The following is a 16,875-nucleotide window of genomic DNA, read 5'->3' as shown; positions in this document are numbered from 1 at the left end:
AACTTTCTATGTATCCGAGGATAGCCTTGAACCCCTGATCTCTTTGTTGTAGTTTCACTTTCCAAAGCCTGAATTGCAGGCACACTTACCCTGATAGGCACCTTTTTTCTTATCTTTCCTTATGACCTTCCTTCCTTAATAGGCTCAGAACGTCACATGAAGACTTAAGTTTTTAGTATGTGAATGGTGTATACCTGTATGTGTACATGTATGTGTACAAGTCAGTGTGTGTGTGTGTGTGTGTGTGTGTGTGTGTGTGTGTGAAGTATGTGGATCTAAGCCAAACACTGAGCCTACTGCCATTCCCACCTCCAGTCCAGCAGGCACAAAGCAGACTTTGGCTTTCTGCCCTACCCTTGTGTCCCCTTCTCTCTAGTTGTCAGGGTATGAAGCAGCTGTGCCAATCACAGAGAAGTCCAACCCACTGACCCGGAACTTGGACAAAGCAGATGCAGAGAAAATTGTTCAACTGCTGGGGCAGTGTGATGCTGAAATATTCCAGGAGGAGGGGCAAATCATGCCCACCTACCAGGTGACCCAGAATCAAATCTCAGACACTGTAAACAGAGATGCCAAGCCAGTCACATCTCCACCTCTGCCCTCCTGATATGGGAAATTCTGATCCCTCTCCTCCATCCCAATCCATCACCTTCCACTTCTTCCTCCCCTTTCCCATTCCCATTTAAAAATTTTATTTATCTGTTTTGTGATGTGCAAGGATTTGTTCCATGAGGAAATGTGTGGAGGTTAGAGGACAACTTTTGGGAGTAGTCTGTCCTTTCACCATGTGGGTTCCTGGGAATAAACTCAGATCATCAGACCTGGCCACAATTCCCTTAACTCACTAAGCCATCTCACTGCCTTCCTCTCACCTCTACTCCCCCCATTCTCCATCTTGATTCCTGTCCACTCTCTACAGCGACTGTACAGCGAATCAGTTCTGACCACCATGTTGCAAGTGGCTGGCAAAGTCCAGGAAGTTCTGAAGGTACAAGCTCTCCGCCTGCTTATCACCCATCCAAACACTTCCGTTACCTCTGACTTCTTCCTTCCTGAGTCTCCACTTCTCATTTTTATAAATCTCAATTCCTTATTCTTCTGGTCTTCCCTTTGGATATTTATTGTTGTTTTAGTCAGTGATAATCATTATGACAGCTACCAGACGGATAATACTTTATCAGCAGCAATGCATTTTCCTTGAAAACATTATTATTCTTTAAATGTTTATGGCTGTTTCGGCTGCATGTCTGTATGTCTGTGGACCACACGTGTACCTGGTGCGCACGGAAGGCAGGAGAGGGTCACAGATGATTGTGAGCTGCCACGTGGGTTCTGGGAATCAAACCTGGGTCCTTTGGAAGAGCAGCCAGAGCCTTAATGGCGAAGCCATCTCTCCATCCTCAGCAATGCACTTTCACACTCAGTACATTCACAAAAACCTGTGAAGTTGGTATTATTATCTTTTTTTTTTAAATCACCTTCCAGACCAGAAAGCAAAGAAAGGCTGATTGCAGTCACTTGCTGCTACCGAAGCTTTGACTCTTTACTTTTAGTTAATTGACAAAGCTGCTCTCAAGCCCTTCTGGAATTTTAATGAATAGCTTAGTCAGAGAGGAGAGCCAAGTGGATTTCTTTCCCCAGATCATTGTTCTTTTTGCTACCTCACATGGCCTATGTTCTCAATTTTATGATGAGGAGAAGAATAAGGAGTTCTAAGTCTTCCTCTGACCTGGGCTTCTTTCCTTCCTCAGGAGCCAGATGGGGGCCTGGTAGTACTGAGTGGAGGGGGTACCTCTGGCCGAATGGCATTCCTCATGTCTGTGAGTACTTTAATTGCTGGTTTCTCCCTTCTCCTCCTGGGGATAACCCCTAGAACCAAAAGGCTCATCTGAGACAAGTTCTCTCAATAGATATATTCTCTCCTCATTTCCTCTCCCAAACCTAGAGCCCAGGACGTCAGATTTCTCTACCAGAGCCTCAGCAGTCTCTTGTTAACATCCTCACATCTCCTGCATCACTTAAGTAATCACTTCCAAGTTGCATCTTTAAGTGGCAGACTCCAAAAAAGTTAGGGTTAAGCACTGGCCTAAGAAGACCATTATGCACCTTGATGTTCTAGGAACTGAGAACTCATGTTACATCCTTTTTATCACTCCATTGTCATACTCTCTCTCCCTGGACAGGTGTCTTTCAACCAGCTGATGAAAGGTCTAGGACAAAAACCTCTTTACACATACCTCATTGCAGGGGGTGACAGGTAAGTTAAATTTACCCCAACCTGTACTTGTGGCCCGAATGTCTTTTTATTTTTTTTTAAATTGTATATGAGTACACTGTCACTGTCTTCAGACACACCGGAAGAGGGCATTGGATCCCATTACAGATGCTTGTGAGCCACCATGTGGGTGCTGGGAATTGAACTTAGGACCTCTGGAAGAGCAGTCAGTGCTCTTAACTGCTGAGCCATCTCTCCAGCCCCCATATGTCTTTTTATAGCCTGAATTTGAACGAGTTTAGTCAAGGATTATATAAGGAACCTGCCTTTAGTCTCCACCATCCCTGTGGCCTTGTATCTGGCCCCATCACAGATGTTTATTGTCTACCTGGCACTTGCAGTTAGCTAGGTTTTTAAATTCTGTGTCCTGTCTCTATCACAGTGCCCAGTAAACAGTAGGCAGCTATTCAATGATAGCTTTCCTCCATGTCTTTCTCTCAGTGCGCCTTTCCCTAACCATCAATAGGTATTTGCTCCTTAGCTAATGCCACTGGCCTCCACTGAGTTTGCACCCTTAGGTCTGTCGTAGCCTCACGGGAACAGACAGAAGATAGCGCCCTACACGGGATTGAGGAGCTGAAGAAGGTCTGTGTTTTCCTGTTACTACTTAACCTGGAGATGCCCATATATTGCTTTTCATAGGGTTAGAAAAACCCCAACCTTCATCCAAGGCCTGGCTCCTGCTCTGGTCCTGATTTTTCTAACACACTAGATTTGTACCCTGAAGACCCTAACACCCCCTTTCATTCCTAGGTGGCTGCTGGGAAGAAGAGAGTGGTCGTCATAGGCATTTCTGTGGGACTCTCTGTAAGTGCGAGGTCAGGAGGAGTAGGTCAGTTTTACTAGGGTGAAGCGGGTGGGACTAGGCTGGCATGGACGGTGGATGCTAGGTGATGGGGTGGGTGCTTGCTGTGTCATTCAGTGTCAACAACCAAGATGGACAGACCAGTCCAGGAGTCAGCAAGCTACTCTGGCAGTTAGTGTAGCCAGCTGCCTGAATCTGTGGGTCGTTTCACCGGCATGCAACCTTTGTGCTTACTCACAATTCATGGCCTCTTTTGTGCTGGGCTTAAGTAGTTGGACAGAGATCATAGGGCCCACAAAGCCTGAAGTATTTACTCTCTGACTTTTCACAGAAGAGTCTGGCCCCTGGCTTCCTCCCCACCGGCAATATCCGCATCAACTCTGCCTGGTTGGGAGTGCAGGATCTCAGGTGCCAGTGGATCAGTCTGCATTTTAACAAGATTCTTAGCATGTTTGTATGAGAACCACTTGGCTAGGTTTCCTATCCCCCACAGCAGTTTTGATTCTAAGAGTTCAGGGCGCAGAGAATTAGATCCCAGCTGTTTGTACCACGAGGAAAAACAGGAGACTGACCACAAGGAGCTTACAGTTGAGTTAATAGTTCTCAAACCTTACCATTTGGGAGATTTCTGTGAGAGAACAGAAGAAAAAATGTAGCACCGGCTTGGTGAAAGTTGCTTGTAAAGTCAGCACTTGGGAGGGAGAGGCTGGAGGCTGGCTGCGTGTCCAAGGCCAGCAAAGACTATATATATAAGGAAGTCGTAGCTCAAAGAAAAAGTGATTTTCTTAGGGAACTTGTTAAAAGTTTGCTTTGCTTTTCAAATTTGCATTCCATAAGGTTTTTGTTTTGTTTGTTTGTTTTTTGAGATAGGGTTTCTCTGTGTAGCCCTGGCTGTCCTGGAACTCACTCTGTAGACCAGACTGGCCTTGAACTCGCAGAAATCCACCTGTCTCTGCCTCCCAAGTGCTGGGATTAAAGGTTCTCATCACCACCCAGTGGTGGATTCACTAAGTCTTGATTGAGGAATCTATTTCTAGGGAGCTTGCTGGGGCAGGTTCCATGTGGATCTTGGAGAACATTCAGAGGAGCTCCCTTTATTGTGCCTTCTTCTCTTGCTGCTCTCAGGCACCCTTTGTGGCAGGCCAGATGGACTACTGCATGGATAACACAGACGTCTTCTTGCCCATCCTGGTTGGCTTCAATCCGGTGAGCATGGCCAGGTGAGGCTTCTGTAAGACTGACTAGGCCTAGGAAGCCTGGGAAAGGGACATGTTGAAGTCCGTAGTGTAATTGCCAAGGAGAAGATAAATAGGGATATGTCCTGCTTGCCAAGTCACAGGATTTAAAAGTAAATATGGGGTGGTCTCTCGGCGCATGAAATTTTTGCTGGCTTCTTCATTTTAAATGTTCTCTCCTTGTTTTGGAAATGGTAGAAGGTACCAAAGCTACATAAGATGGGCAAGATCTCTGAGTTTGAGGCCAGCCTGGTCTACAGAGCAAGTTCCAGGACAGCCAGGGCTACATAAAGAAACCATGTCTTGAAAAAAACAAACAACCCCACCTAAAAAAATAAAATACAAAAACAAACCCCAAAAGCCACATAAAACACAAGCTTGTATAGATTCAAATGGATCAGAGAGGTAGAGAGACAAGAACTATAAGGAAAAAAAGAAAAAAAAACTGTCAGGAAAGTCTGTTTCATTTGGGGTAAGCCCTGAGCATCCTTTCAGAGTAGTAGTGGGTCCCAAGAAACTGCCTTCTCCTCTTCCCAGCACCCTATTTCATGTTCTTCCCTTCATCATTCCAGGCCCCCTTTGGCTCCTCTCTGGCTCCTCACATCTGCCCCTCCTCCTACCCTGAGGCCCTGTGCTAAAGAACCACCTTCTTTTGTGGGGAGAGAGACAAAGTCTTGCTATGTAGCCCAGGTTAGCCTCAAAATTGTAACCTTCCTTTTTCTGCCTCTGCTGAGATTGTAGACATGACTCACCATACTCCAAACCCCCTTCTTATTCCTTATCCAAATGGCCACTTGGTCTGACCTTAACACTCCATGTAGCTGAGCAGTCGTGTGCAGGTGTAGTTCCATTTGGGGTAAGCCATGAGATGTCTATTTCGTTAAAGCATCCCTGGTGACTTTGATGCTCAGCCAGGTTTGAGGAACTCTGCTAAATAAGCCATTGGGTTGGATCACCTGATGGCACCCTGCCTGTGGGGGATGGCAGCGAAGGAGCCTGGTTCTTTTGGAGATACTCTTCCAAGTCCCAGATTCCAGGCTTTGAGTGTAACTCATACTCAAGTGTAAATGAGTCTGTGATACTCTGAACCCTGCTCCTTTTCATGGAGGACTCATTTCCACCCCAAATCTATCTACAGCAGCGAGTGCTAATTTCAGGTCCTGTGACTAAGTGAAATGAAGAATTTCAAACAATGTGGGCGTGGAGATCTTACAGTTGTTCCTTAAAGTGGTGGCTCCCTGTCTTGACTCATTTTCAAAACTGACTCTGAAGCTTTATAAAAATGCAGTTTGGGGTTCTGATACACACCTGCAGAGGCTGAACTTCAGGGTGTGTGTGTGTGTGTGTGTACCCAGAAATGGATGGTTGCTGCAGAACAGAACTCCCTGGGAGGTTTCAATGTTCAGTGAAGTCAAGTCTGGGAAGCCTGATTTTACTGCACAATGTTTTCCTTCCCTATGTCTCTAGGAAGGTTTAGAAATTAGCATGACAACAGCCACAGAAGGTACTTTATACAATAGGTATGAAATAGGTGAAAGTTGTCTGCCTCGGGATTAATATAAAAATATTTCCATAAAATATTCTATAAAAGGCTGGAGAGATGGCTCAGTGGTTAAGAGCACTGACTGATCTTCTGAAGGTCCTGAGTTCAATTCCTAGCAACCACATGGTGGCTCAGAGCCATCTGTAATGGGATCTGATGCCCTCTTCTAGTGTATGTCTGAAGACAGCGACAGTGTACTCGTCTAAATAACAATAAATAAATAATATTTAAAAATATTCTATAAAAGCTATTCAAGAAGGGGTTGGCATGTACCTGTAGTCTCAGAGCTGGGGAAGCAGAGACAGGAGGATCCCTGCGCTTACTGACCAGTCAGTATAGGTTTAGGCAGTGGCCTTGCCTCAAAAACTAAGGTGGAAAGCAATTAAAGAGTATAACTAGGGTTGGCCTCTGACTTCCATACACATGTGCATGCAGAGCTGCATACATGTGCGCATACACACATTGACACGTACATATACACACACAAATAAAACAAAAGAAATAAAATAAAACAAATAGTTCAAAAAGGAATGGAATCCTGTCAGGGGTAGGATGATAAAGGGCAGTTAGGGATGATGTATGAGCTCAGTCTTTGAAGTCCTGCCACACTGAGCTAGTCACATGAATATCCACTTGAGAAGATTCTCATTTTCTGAGATTCCACAATTTTTAGCTATGCAAGTAAGCTCGTACTGGCTCTCTTGTCTCATTAACACACGGCTTTAATATGGTTACTTTATTGTGGACTATTTATCAACAGATGCTACAGTTAATAGTACAAAGTTTATACCTTATTAGGACCAACATGCTTCCCTCGGGTAGTGAGGAGTCACTGTTGGAAAGTTTTAGATGTATTTCCAAGAATGGGATGGGGGTTTCAAAGGACTCTAAGATGAAGTATAAGATGGTAGGGTTTTGTTTTACTTTTGGAGACAGGTTTTTCTCTGTGTAGCCTTGGCTGTCCTGGAACTCACTCTGCAGACCAGGCCTCAAACTCAGAGATCTCCCTGCCTCTGCCTCCCAAGTGCTCGGATCAAAGGTGTGCACTGCCACAGTAGTTTTGATGTTTGGCTTTCAGCTAGAACACTAAGCTTGGATGCTGGCTTTGATGTGGGCTTTCTTTGCCGAAGATATTATTAACCCAGTCCTTGGATTTCAGGGACATACCACCCCGTATGCTCCAAAGCATATTTCTCTGTGATGGAGTTGACCTCTGACTTCACTCTCTCACTGAACCTAACTACTGAGGCCTTTTCTTCAGCTTCACACACACAGTCCTTTTTCCTCTGTCTTTCTCTGGACCTCAGAAATGACCCCATTGAGGACTGGAGATCAACATTCCGGCAAGTGGCAGAGCGGATGCAGAAGATGCAGGAGAAACAGGAAGCTTTTGTGCTCAATCCTGCCATCGGGGTAGGGCCAACCTCCTTTCTCTACCTACCTCTTCAAGCATATAGGAACTGCTTGTCACATACAGGGAACCTTTGATCTTCATGCCTCTGCTTATCTTGCTTGAATCCCCAGCTCAAGCATTTTCAAAGAAGTCCTATTTTTCTCTTTTACTTTCTTACCTCAGGATGTTTTTCTTTGATCTTTATTTCAACCCTGTTTCTCAGATCAGTAACTAGGAAGCACTTCTGTGATCTAGAACAGTCTTGTTTAGAGGAGCTCTTTTGCCATCTATGCATAGACAGCCTTGACTAGCCATGGCTAGGTCCCATTCAGTCTCTTACAGATTTAAATGCTGACTAGGGTTTTAAGAACAGTGCCATAGCCTCACTCCTATGCTTTATGATATCCTCTTCACATTGCTGCAGGCCTTCTTAGACTCAAAATTCCTGTTCTTTATTCTCATCTGGGTCCTCTGCACACATCTCACTAGAACCATCTAGCCCTACTTTTTCCCTAACCCAAACTTTTACCTCTTGCCTCCCTTTGTCAGTGGTAGTACATCTGAGACCTTCCTCTTGATCTTCATATGAGAGAGGAAGGGAAATTCTGTAGTGTATAGCTTGTTTTTGTTTCCTGTCTCCTCTTCATCCATTGGTTGGCTTTCAGGTTTGTTTGTTTCTTTAAAGGTTTATTTTAAAGTTATTTTTAGGTGAATGTGTGTATGTGTGCATGTGAGTTCAGGTACCCATAGAGGCCAGAAGGGGGCATCAATTCCCCTGGAGTTGAGTTACAGGCAATTGTGAGCTTCCAGATGTGGGTGCTGGGAACTGAACTCAGGTCCTCTGCCAGAGCAGTAAAGCACTGCTAACCACTGAGCCATCTCTCCAGCTCTCAGTCTTCTGTTTTTAATCACTGGCCATGCCATTCTCTTTGCTGCAATCTTTGTTTGATGTACTGTGTTATAAATCTGTACCATTTTGTGTCTGCTTCATGTGTTTGTATAAAGCATGGAAAACTTGGCATTTAGGAATGACAAACTACCATAAAACGTGGTGGAGAAGGTTCTCAGAAAGAAGAGTATTCTCTGAAAACCCTTGACCCAACTGAGAAGAGACCTTGTCACGGGCTTCCTCCCAGAGAGTCTTGAGTACACCATGAAGATGGCCATGGGTGGCCCTTTCTTTCTCTTCTCCTTTCAGTTAAATACACTCTAGCAACATGGTCAAGGCCACCAGTAAAAGATGTGCTCAGTGATCATTAACCACAGTGAACATCTAATGGGGGCCACCAAGCATACTCATACCTAGGAGTCACCAATCACATTCCATACCCAAAGATCACCAACAGCGCTTCATGCTCAGGGGGTCATGAACTGGTGAACTGGTAGAGTCCTGGGTTGCCCTCTTTCTATTAATTCCTCCTAGTGTTGTTGCCTCCTTAGCCCGAGGGGCTCAGCGGCTCTTCCCGAATGAAAGGTGGAAGTGCCACCAAGATTCTACTGGAAACCCTGCTACTAGCTGCCCATAAAACTGTGGACCAGGGTGTTGTGTCCTCTCAAAGGTAAGGAGGAAACAGAAGTGGGGGATCAGATCCAAACAGATAGAGTAGATGGCAGGCTCTGATTCCAGAGGCAAGCTTTCAAGAGTCCTTTGACTTGAAAATTGCCCAGGTCATGCAGGCTAGAACTCATCCTTACTCCCTTCCCTTACTTGGGCTTCCAGACTAGCTTCCAGAATGCTCACACCCACCCTCTTTTTGGCTTTTGTTTTTCTCACTGAAGCCATTTTACAATAGAACTATTTCTGCTCTTATGAAAGGCAGTCTGGATATCTTTCTCCTCTTTCTTCCCCCATGTCTCTCTAGCAGGGACTAGCAAAACTTTTTTTTTTTTTTTTTTTTTTTTTAAATAATGGGAATTGTGACTTGCCTTAGGTGTGGGTAGGAGGACCTAGGTCTTTTTGGGTGAAGCACCAGATCCTCTCTGGGAGATAATGAATTTTCTTCTAGATGCCTTCTGGAAATCCTGAGGACATTTGAGCGGGCTCATCAGGTGACCTACAGTCAAAGTTCCAAAATTGCCACCCTGACGAAACAAATTGGCATCAGGTATGTGGCTGTGCGTTTGTAGGGGACATTGAGAGTGTGTTAACATGGCAGGAGTGAGATGAGGCCATGTGTTGGGAGGTCTTGGTTGTTTACTCCTGTGTTCCTTTGCCACCTCCTTTCATGGTGATCATGGCCTGGTCCCTGGCTCATTCTCAGCCTGGAGAAGAAAGGCCACGTGTACTTGGTTGGCTGGCAGACCCTTGGTATCATCGCCATTATGGATGGAGTAGAGTGCATCCACACTTTTGGTGCTGGTGAGTCCTGAGTCCTGATGTGCTCCTGATACCATGTATCCCAGCCAATTGGTCCACTATTAAAACATTTTTCTGCAGACCCCTGAGATTCCCCCAGTTGGCTAAGGAGGCAACAACACTAGGAGGAATTGATAGAAAGAGGGCAACCCAGGATTCTATCCATCCTACATAAGGAAGTGCTTCCATCGAACACTTCTTTCATTTGAAGCATCGAATTCCACGTGGGCCCTTGAGCTCTCCATTCCCATTCCAGTGCTTGTAATAGTCTCTCTTGTAGATTGTCACTCACCTAATATCCCACTTTCTGACATTATCATAGCCCCTGAAGTCTAGAGCCTTCCTTTCTTCTAAAGCCCACCATTCTTTTCTCTCTGATCTTAAATTTCTCAGATTTTCAAGATATCCGTGGCTTTCTTATTGGTGACCACAACGACATGTTTAACCAGAAGGATGAGCTCACCAATCAGGTTGGGAGAGGACGGGACTTGGGAAGTTGTGGAATTCATTGGTGTGCAAAGGGCAGAAGGGAAGTGGGGCCTGGAGTCGGGGGAACACGAGGGGATCATCAGTCCCAGGAAGAACTGGTCAGAGGACATGGAGATCTAAAGTGGTGGGGTATGGAAGGCTCTGGGTTTGCCTGGCTTTAGTTCACTCACCTGCTACATCACTTTGGCAAAATGCTACCATTTTGAACCATGAAACCAGAAGGGCTGTATTAGACACCCCCCTAAGGTCCCCTTCAGTCTTCAAATCTCTGCTTTTGAATGTCCTGCTGGGAAGAACTCTCCCATCTTTTTCTGTCCCAGGGTCCCCAGTTCACCTTCTCCCAGGATGACTTTCTGACTTCCATTCTGCCATCCCTTACGGAAATTGACACAGTGGTCTTCATTTTTACCCTGGATGGTGAGTGGGCAGGATGGGAACAGTGGAGTTGGTTTAGAGGAACTGCCATTTTTCTGAGTTTCAGGGTGCCTCACCAGAGGTAGGGTATTTTAGGGTATCCTACTGTCATGATAAGACACCATAACCAAAAGCGAAGGGGAAGGAAGGGTTTATTTCATCTTATAATGTATAAGTCTATCACTGAGGGAAGTTAGGGCAGGAACCTGGGCAGAAGCAATGGGCAAGTACAACTTACTGTTATTCTCCATGACTTGCCAGTCTGCTTTCTTATGTCACTCAGGACCACCAGCCCAGGGATGGCACTACCCACTGTAAGCAGGGCCCATGAATTAATCAAGAAAATGCACCACAGGCTGGTTTAGTAGGGCATTTTCTCATGAGAAGTTCCCTTTTCCCAAGTGATTCTTGCTTGTGTCAAATTGACATAAAATGATCTAGCACAGAAGGGACCAAATGAGCATCCTGGCAGGACCCCAGGGTGGCAGGAAGAACTGTATCTTAGGCCAGCCTTTTAACTCTGACATCTATCCCACCCAGATAACCTCACAGAAGTACAGACCCTGGCAGAAAGGGTGAGGGAGAAGAGCCGGAACATCCAGGCCCTGGTGCACAGCACTGTGGGGCAGTCCTTGCCAGTGAGTGTCCGGCACTGGGGAGAAGACCTGGCGTGGTGCAGCCAGGCCTTCTGGAGCAAACCACCCTGTTCATCTCGTTCTCCTCAGGCCCCTCTAAAGAAACTCTTTCCCTTGCTCATCAGCATCACATGGCCACTTCTTTTCTTCGATTATGAAGGGAGCTATGTTCAGGTAGGCTGGGATGAGAAGGCAATGTTTCCTAAGTAGGAGAGGAGTCCACCCCTCCCCGCCAAAAGCTAGATGGATGGGGAAAGCCTGAACATTTGTTTAGTCTTCTCCCCTCCCCAAACTGGGTAATTACTCGATTTATCAGGTCTCTAAAGAGTTGCCAAGGCAACAGGGTTCCGTTCTTTCTAGGAATATACAGAAAAGGCAAGACAGGCCACCAATGGTTACACATTCATTGGGGTTTTTGGGTTCATTGTTGACATTGAAGTCATCATCACTACCCAAAAGCTTTTTAGACCCTTTCTTTTGCATGGTACACTATGCTGATCATAATCCAGCTATTACCCCGATGTAGTCCTCCCTCAATAGTGAAATTATAATCCAGGAGACACACTGAGAGGAGTCATAGAAATACTGAGCAGTTTGTATGTGCTTTGCAGTTTGGTTTGGAGTGCGCACTGGGAAATCTAGCTGTCAGCCCAGCTCTGCTGTGTGGCCCAAGAAAGAAAACAAATTTACATCTCTGTGCTTTACTGTTTTTACACATGACCTACCCACCCTCTATTGGGCAGAAGCAGGGCCCAGAAGGGGTCTGGGGGAGGTGTGGTCTTCCATCCTTAATCAAACTGCTTCTTTCTGGGAGCTTCCAGACTTAATCAGACGAAGCCAACACAAGGCCTCATGGAACCTAGAGCTCTTACAGAAATGGCTCTCCCCAGGGGGGTTCACTCTCCTTTGTCCTTTGTTCTACATAGTGTTTCAGTGTTTCAGTGTTACGTCTTTACTTCTTGGCATGCTTCCCACATTCACAGTCTCCTCCGACCTTGCCTGTTTTTGGAGAAATCTCCTCTGATTAACTTTTACATTGTCTTGGCTTTCCATATTACATTCTCCACACTTAAACAATCATGATCCTTAATACAAATTCAGCCCATTATACCCTGGTGAATATTTTGTATCTTTTATCTCAGTTCTCATAGCAATCTCGTAAAGTGTGTGTGTTCAATTTCCCAGTCTCCCTGGCCCTTATTTATGTTTTTAATGTAGTGACATCTTATCTAGATTTTTGTCTATATTCCAATCTATTAGGTTTTTGTTCTTGGTGCTTTTTAATCTTTTATTTGGTGCTGGTTTCATCTCTTCACATGGAATTGTCTGAAAGAAGGTTTCTGCTAGAGTCTGGCTCCAGCCAGGTTCTGGTCGAAGAGGTGTGGCGTCAGTGAGGGAAGGGACTGATATTTTCTGAGGGTGAATCAGGAGAGCTGGTGCTTATTGAAAAAAAGGACACATATTTTTGAGTCTGTGATTGCATAATAGCTTAGCCACTAGCAATCTTGAAAGTAGACTTAATTATAACAAGAAATATATGATCTTTTCACAGATTGTTTTTAACCTATTTTAGCCCTATTTTTTAATATCCAGAATGAGTGAAGTCATCAACTTTATTACATTATTTTTCTTTGAAGCAAAAGCAATAAGTTCAGCAAGCATCTAAGTCCCCATTGTTCTCTTAGGTTCAGCAATCCCACCACGTGTCCTTTGCACCTCCTTCTGCAAGGTCTCAGGCTTTGTGGTCAGGAGGTACCAGACATTGAGTCATGCTAAACAAACCCATGAGAGCAAGTTTCATTCTTCCAGGGGCATGATGCTGTGTTTGCACCAGGAAGCATAATAAGCATTGAGCCATTTCCTAGTTGTGTTGCTATGTGCCTTGGTATTACAATATGGACCTGTTCTCTTCACGAGCTCCCCAAAGAGAACGTCTGACATTTTACACTTTTTCCATTGTGCCATACCATCCTAATTCCTTCAATGTGTGTGCTGCTGTATATGTCAGAGAGGGACCAAGCTAGTCTAGCTTCTTAACAGAATCTGCTTCTCGTGGGGTGTGCTTCATCTCATCATTCATCCTGTGAGCCTGGGCCCATTGTTTCTCGTGACTGTATGATTTCATTCTTAAGACCAGGTGTACGTAAGAGTTTCTGGCACTATCTTTCAGTTAACAAATCTGCCGCTTCCCTATTCTTGGTGCAAACAGGGGGGCACAAAGGGGATTTTTGTACAGGAGTAGGCAGAGTTATCATGCTAGATGGTTCCACGGTGGAAAGATTTGTTTCCAAAGATTTACTTTATTTAGCAAGACTGCTAAACATTCATACATTCATATCCTTTACCAAAGCCCATACAAAATTTCCCAAAGGAAAAAGGCATAAGGAAACTCCCATAATGCATAGTAAGAATCATCAAAATGAAAGTCAAAGGATGCTGGAGAACTGTGATTCTTGATATCCACATGCTGGAATTTGTCAAGCAGCAGTTGTCACCAAAATTTCCATTGGACTTTGTCTTATTTTTTTTTCTTCTGCTGCTGTGATAAAACCCTGATCATAACCAACTTGGAAAGGAAAGTTTATTTCATCTGACACTTTACAGTCCATCATTTCAGAGTCAGGGCAGGAGCTCCAGCAGGAAGCAGGTGCAGAGGCAGGACCATGGAGGAAAGCTGCTTCCTGGCTTATTCTCAACGGCTTGCTCAGTTTGTGTGTGTGTGTGTGTGTGTGTGTGTGTGTGTGTGTGTGTGTGTTTATAGGAGTGAGCTCTCTTCTACCTTGTGAACCCAGGGGATTGACTTTAAGTTGTCAGCACCTCTACCTACTGAACAATCTCACCAGCCCTCAGCTTGCTTTCTTATACAAGCCACGACTGCTTGCTGAGGGGTGGCACCACCCAGAGTGGGCTGGACCCCACATATCAGTCACCAACCAGGAAAATGTCCTACTGACAGTGTGATGGAGGCTGTTCCTCATTTAAGGTTTCCTCTTCCCACAGGATTCTGGCTTGTATCAAGTTAACAACACCCAGCTCAGACCTGTTGCTTTACTTGGAGAAATATTTTTGATACTGTAATGGTCTTCACTCTTAATTTGAAACATTGTGTCCTATTCACTGGCCCTCCTCTGTCACATTTCCTTCATCTCTTTCTTTTCCCTAGAGCATATGATAGATAAGTGAGGCTGTCTTATATTTCACACTATGCCAGGCAGAGTGGTACATCCTGTAATCCCATCATCTGGGGGCAAAAGCAGGATCAGGAAAAGATCAAGGCCATCCCTAGCTACATAATGAACTCGAGGTCACTTTGGCTTACATGAGACCCCATCCCCTCCCCCAAAAAACCAAACAAAAAACCTAAAACCAAAACTTCACACCAATTACTTTAGAATATGTCCCTAAAGAGCAAAGACATTTGCCACTATAAGTATGATATAATTATCCACTCTGGGAATGACAATTAATGTGATCTCATTACCTAAATTCAGATTTCCTGAGTTATCCCTGGGGAAGTTGTTTTTATTTTCCAGATCTAGAACCCAATCAAGGAGAACCTACCAACCGTAGTCACTAGTTCTCTGGCCTCTTCCTCATCTTCAGTCTTCTTCTTTTTACCTTGTTTGTCATGACACTGACATTTTTAGAAATCTAGGCAAATCTTTTTCTGGAACGTACCTCACATTTCTAGAATGTACAAAGGTGCTGTGTTGCCTTTTCCTCATTTTCAGATTTAAAGTTTTTTTTTTTTTTTTCCCTTCGGAGACTTGTATGTCCCATCAGGAGTCACCTGGCATGTGTGTTTCTTCCTGGGTGAGGCCATGAGGCCATTCAGTGCTGGTGATGGCTTCTGTCTCTCCACATACTGTCACCCAGCCAGCCTTACCACACTGTTTCCGCATGTGCTGCTGATTTCCACTTGACTCAGTTTTTCCCATGGTGACTCTCAACTGGTGATTTTTCTATTTCTAGCTCTCTTCCTCTTAAACATTCATTAACTAGCTTTTTTTCTTAAGGAGCTTCTGATTCACTCCCCACCCCAACTGCGTTTGTTTAAAGTCATTATGGACTCATGAATTTTCTTTTGTTGTTAAATGTTTAGGGTTTTTTGTTTTTGTTTTTGTTTTTTTGTTTTTGAGATATGGTTTCTATGTAGCCTAGCTAGACTAGAACTATTACAAAGGCCAGACTGGCCTTGAACTCAACCCTCCTAACTCAGCCTCCAGGATACTGGGATTACAGACATCCACCATCTGCATGGCTTAGATGTATTTTAATGTATTTTTCAATTTTTTATTTCATTTTATTTTATTTTTTATACATATGCATGTGTGTACCTGCTTGTCTGAATTTACACCATGCATGTGCAGTGCTGTGGGTCGGAGGAGGGCACTGGATCTCCTGAAACTGAAGTTACAGGTGATTGTGAACCTCCCAATGTGGGTGCTGGGAATCTAGCTCAGATCTAGAGGCAGAGGGGCAGGAGCTCTTCACACTCAGCCATCTCTTTGGCCTCTCATTACTCACCCTTATTCCTTCCCCCTTTGCCCCCCACCATGACCTTTTTATTTTTTTTTCTGAGACAGGGTTTCTCTGTGTCACCTTAGCTGTCCTGGAACTAACTTTGTAGACCAGACTGGCCTCAAACTCACAGAGATCTGCCTGCTTCTGTCTCCTGAAGGCTGGAAACAAAGGCATGTTCTAACATGCACAGCTTCCCCTAATAAATTCATTCTCTCTCTCTCTCTCTCTCTCTCTCTCTCTCTCTCTTTCTCTCTTTCTCTCTTTCCTTCCCTCCCTTTCTCCCTCCCTCCCTCCCTCCCTCTCCCTCTCTCTCTCCCTCCTTCCCTCCTTTTCTCTCCCTTTCTCTCTCTCTCCTCTCTCTTCTAAGCTAACATTTTAAAAAATTCTTCTCTTATATATTGCATCCCACCCTCAGTTTCCCCTCTCTCTTCTCTGCCAAGTCTCTCTCCCCCTTCCCCAGATTCATTCCTCCTCTGTTTCCCTTCAGAAAAGGGCAGGCCTCCCAGGATTTGTACCAAACACAGAACATCAAGTTACAATAAGACTAGGCACATCCCCTCACATTAAAGCAGGACAAGGCAGCTCAGTAGGAGGAAAAGCCCCCAGAGCAGGCAAGAGTCAGAGACAGCCCTGCCACCACTGGATGGAGTTGAATATATTCTCTTAATACTTACTTTTCATTGAAGCCTCAGAATCAGAGCTTGTTCAAGTTGGCTTCCTCAAACCTGGTCATAGCCATACTTAAACATACTTCCAGTGTTTCTTTTTGAAAAAGCAAAACAAAACAGAAAAAAAACAAAGAAAAACCACTCGTTATTTCTGAGTAAAGGGTGGTAGACATTTTACATCCCATGTGCTTTGCTTAGCACCTTCTGAATATCAGTCCACTGCAGTGCCTAGATCTCTTCTTCGCTGTGAATGTTCCAGTGTGGTAGCTTACCTGGCCGATCTCTTATTTGGGGCATTTGCTTATTTTAAACATTTTGCTATCACCAATAGTGATGCAATGTGTATGCATGCATCCAAGTGTTTCCATGAGATAAATACCTAGAAATGTTAGATTGTTGTAGAAGGGCAGTGCCAGTGTCATGTTGTTAGACATTGTTTTCTTCCATAGACTCTGTGCTTAGAGATTCTGTATTTAGAGACTGCTGGCTCCATGCAGCCTTCCAGAGACATTTTGTGTGTGTGTGTGTGTGTGTGTGT

The 16,875-nt window shown here is 44.6% G+C and overlaps 1 protein-coding gene across 2 annotated transcripts in view; it reads left to right on the top strand.

Moving 5' to 3' along the window:
• Nucleotides 1–16,875, top strand: part of Gckr (glucokinase regulator) — a 23,719-nt gene that overhangs the window by 230 nt on the left and 6,614 nt on the right. For both annotated transcript variants that reach the window (XM_031356034.1, XM_031356033.1), the window contains exons 2-16: nucleotides 377–532; nucleotides 920–988; nucleotides 1,752–1,820; nucleotides 2,184–2,257; nucleotides 2,794–2,860; nucleotides 3,029–3,082; nucleotides 4,206–4,300; nucleotides 7,166–7,271; nucleotides 8,692–8,810; nucleotides 9,258–9,356; nucleotides 9,513–9,610; nucleotides 10,001–10,077; nucleotides 10,417–10,513; nucleotides 11,051–11,148; nucleotides 11,236–11,319. In XM_031356034.1, the coding sequence (XP_031211894.1) occupies nucleotides 377–532; nucleotides 920–988; nucleotides 1,752–1,820; nucleotides 2,184–2,257; nucleotides 2,794–2,860; nucleotides 3,029–3,082; nucleotides 4,206–4,300; nucleotides 7,166–7,271; nucleotides 8,692–8,810; nucleotides 9,258–9,356; nucleotides 9,513–9,610; nucleotides 10,001–10,077; nucleotides 10,417–10,513; nucleotides 11,051–11,148; nucleotides 11,236–11,319 (1,362 nt within the window). The remainder of the gene's footprint in view (nucleotides 1–376; nucleotides 533–919; nucleotides 989–1,751; nucleotides 1,821–2,183; nucleotides 2,258–2,793; nucleotides 2,861–3,028; nucleotides 3,083–4,205; nucleotides 4,301–7,165; nucleotides 7,272–8,691; nucleotides 8,811–9,257; nucleotides 9,357–9,512; nucleotides 9,611–10,000; nucleotides 10,078–10,416; nucleotides 10,514–11,050; nucleotides 11,149–11,235; nucleotides 11,320–16,875) is intronic.

The sequence above is a fragment of the Mastomys coucha genome, unplaced genomic scaffold (assembly GCF_008632895.1).
Source record: "Mastomys coucha isolate ucsf_1 unplaced genomic scaffold, UCSF_Mcou_1 pScaffold6, whole genome shotgun sequence".
NCBI classification, from domain to species: Eukaryota; Metazoa; Chordata; class Mammalia; order Rodentia; family Muridae; genus Mastomys; species Mastomys coucha.
This window is presented reverse-complemented; position numbering and strand designations above follow the sequence as displayed.